The sequence below is a fragment of the Poromitra crassiceps genome, assembly GCF_964638095.1.
Source record: "Poromitra crassiceps genome assembly, contig: HAP1_SCAFFOLD_662, whole genome shotgun sequence".
NCBI lineage: Eukaryota > Metazoa > Chordata > Actinopteri > Beryciformes > Melamphaidae > Poromitra > Poromitra crassiceps.
In genome coordinates, this window is record NW_028151746.1 from 50001 (window position 1) to 55000 (window position 5000).

Here is a 5000-nt window from a genome sequence, read left to right on the forward strand (position 1 = left end):
TACCTCCACCAAGGAGGTTATTTTTTCGTCTTAAAAACTACCGGACCGATTTTCATGAAACTGGGTGGAAGGGTGTGTAGCATGGGCCAAGGAAGAACCCATTCAATTTTGGAGCAAATAGAGAGCCTAAAGTGAACGTCACTTCCTGCTTCAGCACTGTACTAGAGATTTTCATCCACCATTTATTTTCCCATAGACATTTCGTAAAATGCCTATAAAAATTGTTTTACTCGGTCAAACCAAAATGGTTCAGTTATATTTAGAATTGGGGGAGACCATAGAACATTTCACTCAGACCAAAACAAACAAAAACAAACATCGAAAAAATATTTTCTTTAAACTCGCATTTCTTTTTTACGTTCTGATCCGAGTGAAATGTTATGCGGACTCTCCTGTTTCTATATCTGAACCATTTGGTTTGAACAAGTAAAACTATTTTTATAAGCATTTTACGAAATGGTACAGTGCTGAAGTAGGAAGTGACGTTCCACTTTGGCTCTCAATTAGGGATGTCAATTTTCGGTTAATTTCACTTTCGATTAACCGACGCTAATAATCGATTAACCTATCGGTTAATTCATAATTTTTTAATATTAAAAAAAAAAAAAAAAAAAAAATGTTTTTTTTTTTTTTTTTTTTTTTGTGTGTCTATTTACTCAATGAACTCATGCCCAAACAAGGCGTGTCTATTTAGATGCTGAAATGTTAATGCTTTTTGTGTTAGAATTTCTAACACAAAAAGCATTAACAAGCATTAACAAAAAGCATCAACATTTCAACACAAATTCTTTTTGTGTTAGAATTTTTAACACAAAAAGCATTAACATTTCAGCATCTAAATAGACACGCCTTGTTTGGGCATGAGCTCATTGAGTAAATAGACCAAAAAAAAAAAAAAAAAAAAAAAAAAAAAAAAAAAAATGTTTATATTAACTGATAGACCGACAGCAATAACCGAACAACGACGTTAGCGACGGTTAATCGATTAACGGTTAACCGTTGACATCCCTACTCTCAATAGAGAGCCGCAGTAACGAGTCCGGAAATCATCGATGCTAACAGTCCTGGTTCTTCACTGTTTTCGCCTATGGGAGTTTTGAATGGGTTTTTGGCGCGATGCTTCTAATAATCTCTCTGGGCAACGCTGGCTTAATCAAACGCGAACCAGTGTTTAGTAATATCATCTTCACACACGAGGACCACTTTTATGAGTTTTGAAGCTTTTACGTGCCGTTAAAAGGACGGCTAGCTAGCAAACGGCTAAATGAGACTACACTGTTGAGTCGATGGGGATATTATACGTCAATAACGTCATCACTTCAAAGGACGAACACGGAAATTCTCTTTCCCTCACCTGATTCAGCCCCGTTCAGCCCGGGGTAATCAGTGCACACATCAACAACAGTCCAGGTTGAGTGCTGACGTGACGTGGAAGCCTACACTGTGTGTAGTTCTGGATTAGCTTAGCTCACGCTTTTTACTTCTAGGGCTCGCATTTACGCTACAAAACTCATGAAAGTGGTCCTCATGTGTGAAGATTATCCGACTGAACTCTGGTTCGCGTTTGATTAAGCTTGCGTTTCCCAGAGACCTTATTTGAAGCATCGCGGCAAAAACCCATTCAAAAATCCCATAGACAGAAACAGTGAAGAAGAACCAGGAAGTCTGGGACTTCCGCATTCTGACTACAAAAATACGTCATCCCTGCGGCTCTCTATTCAGTGCGACTCACACCATTTGCATATCATAGTAGCTCGGAGTGGACCGGCCTTGGTGGAGGTCGACCCACTCATCCTCCTCCGGTACCACCCCCCCCCCCTCTCAACTGTCCTCCCCCTCTCTGAGCACCCCCCCCCCCTCCACTCTCCTTCATCTCCCTCCTCTCTGTCAAATATTAGCTCTCTCCACAGGAGCCACTCATTTCAGCTGTCACTCTCTCTCTGTCAATCTCTCTCTCCCTATTTCTCTCTCTCTCTCATATTCATCTCTCTCTCTCTCTCTCTCTCTCTCTCTCTCCCTATGTCTCTCTCTCTCTCTCTGTGAGTTTCACCCACTCTCTCTGACCCCTTCCTCTATTGTCTTTGTTCCCTCTCCATGCCATGTTTTTCATGCAAATGTGCCAGAGTGCATTAAACATCACGCATGCTGCACCCAATCCTCAATAGCAACCGTGCAAGCAGGGGCGTGCGCACCCGTGGGCACACTTGTGTGCACGCACGTGCACGCACACACACACACACACACACACATGTGTTTCCACGCACATGTTGCACTACGCGCTAGGCATATAAGTCAGATTTACGACTGAATCAGTTTGACAGGCTCAGCTGGAGGATGAGCCTTTTTTCACGGCCGCCATTTTGTGTCTAAAAGGCAGGGTAAAACACGCAGGTGCAATCAACTCACTAATTAGGGCCCTGCAGCACTCCAGTACCTAAATGGACTGGAAGTTGGGGAAACCCTATAGCCTCAACGCGAGACTCTTCAGTCATTCTTCCTTCAGAGTCTCGGATGCGTGGTCCCCTCAGCCGCTGCAACGCTGGCTAAGTGGCTGCACGCAAAGTTCTTAGGTGCTCCACAGCGCCGGATGTATGGGTTCGGTGCTCAGTGGTTGGGAGGGTGTAGTGCACCTTACAATTTTGAGCATCGCCTCCGCCATGTGAAAAAGTGCTCTGTATTGGAAAGTACGCACTATTTGGGAGTTCCAGGGCACCGCTAGCTTCGATAACAACATTGTCTCGGAGGTAGGTACAGTTTTATTGTGATTGATAGCGTGTATATCGCGTGCAGCCACTTAGCCGGCATTGCAGTGGCTGAGGGGACCACGCATCCGAGACTCTGAAGGAAGAATGACCGAAGAGTCTCGCGTTGAGGCTAGGGAAAGCCTAATTAATGTGTTGGTGCACCTGTGTTACTTACTTCCTGCCTTTTCGACACGAAATGGCTGCTGTGGAAAAAGGCCTATCGGGGGGCAATCTTTTGGAGTGGCGTTATTGACATGCGGAAGGCGTGACGGGCGTAGATATGAGGAGCGTTTGTTGAAACGAGGCAGAGATGTGGAACGGCTTGTGACGGGGAGAGAAAAACAAACATATGTGGGAGTCATTATGGTAATGTCGTGTGTCACTATCTGATGCCCCTACCCCCCCCCCCCCTCCCCCCTCTCCACCTGCGTCTGGTGTGAGCAGAACAAGACCCGCCCGAACGCCACGGAAATAAACGATGAATAGATTCATGTAACTATTGCCATGGGGCTGTTTGGGTTTTCCTCAGGCGTGTTTGTCTCTTGCTCTTCCAGAGGGCGTTTTTGCAGTATGATTGTTTTCCCATTGAACATAGTATTAAAAGAGATGCGAGATCGTTTCTCCTCAAACTTTGGCACGATGTCTGACTCGCTGAAACTTTCTCAGCATCTCACCCTCCTTACCAAACATCTCACCCTCCTTACCAAAGCGCTGGATTTGAATACAGTAGCGTCTCGCACTTTCCCAGCATAACAAACTGTGCCTGGGGATAAACGGAGCATACGAACAAATGCATTCCCCGTAGGCCTGGACCATAATATCTATATTATATCCATATTGTGACAGGAGACTAGTGATCGTCTTACATTTTGGATATGGTGTTATGGTGTTTTCCTGCTTTTAAAGGCTGCATTACAGTAGAAGTGATGTCATTTTCTGAACTTACCAGACTTTTCTAGCTGTTCTATTACAACTGACCATTAAGTCCACTTGGTAGAAAATACCGAGATATATAGGCCTATTGTAATGTCTATCACCATTCAGCATAAAAATATCGAGAATCGAGATATCATTTTTGGTCCACATCACCCAGCCCTAATTCCACCCACTCATGTCTCTCTCTCTCTCTCTCGCTCTCCCTCTTTTCCTCTCTATCTCTCTCTCTCTCTCTCCCTCTTTTCCTCTCTATCTCTCTCTCTCTCTCTCTCTCTCTCTCTCTCCACAGGAGCAAAAGGATCAGAGTTATTCTACTGTGAAGACTGCCGCCACCCGGATCAGTGTGAACAACCTCAAACCTGGCACCACATACGTCTTCCTCATCCGCCCCTTCTCCACCCCGGCCCCCTCCTCCTCCTCCCTGTCCTCCCCCCCTCTCTCCTCTATCTCCTCTTCCTCCTCCTCCTCTTCCTCGTCTTCCTCCTCTTCCTCTCCGTCGCCCATCGACTACGGGGCGTACAGCGCCCCCCTGGAGCTGCAGACACTTGGCGAGTGTGAGTAGCCGTTTCTGTGCCTCTCTCTCCTCCTCACTTTCTCTGCTCTCTGTTCTTCGCTCCGCCTCTCCCAGCGCCGCCAGGCAGCCTGGGATATGGAGTTTGTGTAGGCACCTGGCCAGCCTACACAAAGAGGCATACGGCTAGAGAGAGAGGTGTGTGTGTTGTTTGTGTGTGTGTGTGTGTGTGTGTGTGTGTGTGTGTGTGTGTGTGTGTGTGTGTGTGTGTGCGCGTGCGTGTGTGTGTGCGTGGGTTCACAATGCATACACTTTTGTTTTCACTTCTCATGAATGCAGTCTTTTTGGTATTTTTCTCTCTTTTTTTAACCTTTTTATCAATCAATCGATTAATCAATCAATTTTATATTTATATATTGCGCCAAATCAGACTAAGAGTTATCTCTTAATTAGATTTGCTGAGCATGTAAACTCTTTTTTCAACATTGACATAGTTCATACAGTTACACACACCTGAGAGGTGTCCAGTGCACCTGCACACACCTGAGAGGTGTCCAGTGCACCTGCACACACCTGAGAGGTGTCCAGTGCACCTGCAGTTAGGGCAAAGTTGTACTCAGTACACATGTCCCACCTGTCCACATGTTTAAAGTGATGATTAAACCCTGTTTAATCCTAGCTTAAAAACACTGGTGCATTGGAGTGAATGGAGATGTTGCAACTCTTCTATTATATGGCTCAGCTAATGATCACATGGTGTTCGCCGTGACGTAACGGTAGACAGAATTGGCGATTTTGGAGGGCCAAAA

At 45.4% G+C, this 5000-nt stretch overlaps 1 protein-coding gene across 1 annotated transcript in view; it reads left to right on the forward strand.

Moving 5' to 3' along the window:
* The window catches only part of LOC310771128 (ephrin type-A receptor 7-like), a gene marked incomplete at both ends in the record, with an annotated part of 79467 nt that overhangs the window by 45502 nt on the left and 28965 nt on the right, over window positions 1-5000 (forward strand). The window contains one exon of the mRNA XM_083663792.1: window positions 3970-4234. Within this exon, the coding sequence (XP_083519918.1) occupies window positions 3970-4234 (265 nt within the window). The remainder of the gene's footprint in view (window positions 1-3969; window positions 4235-5000) is intronic.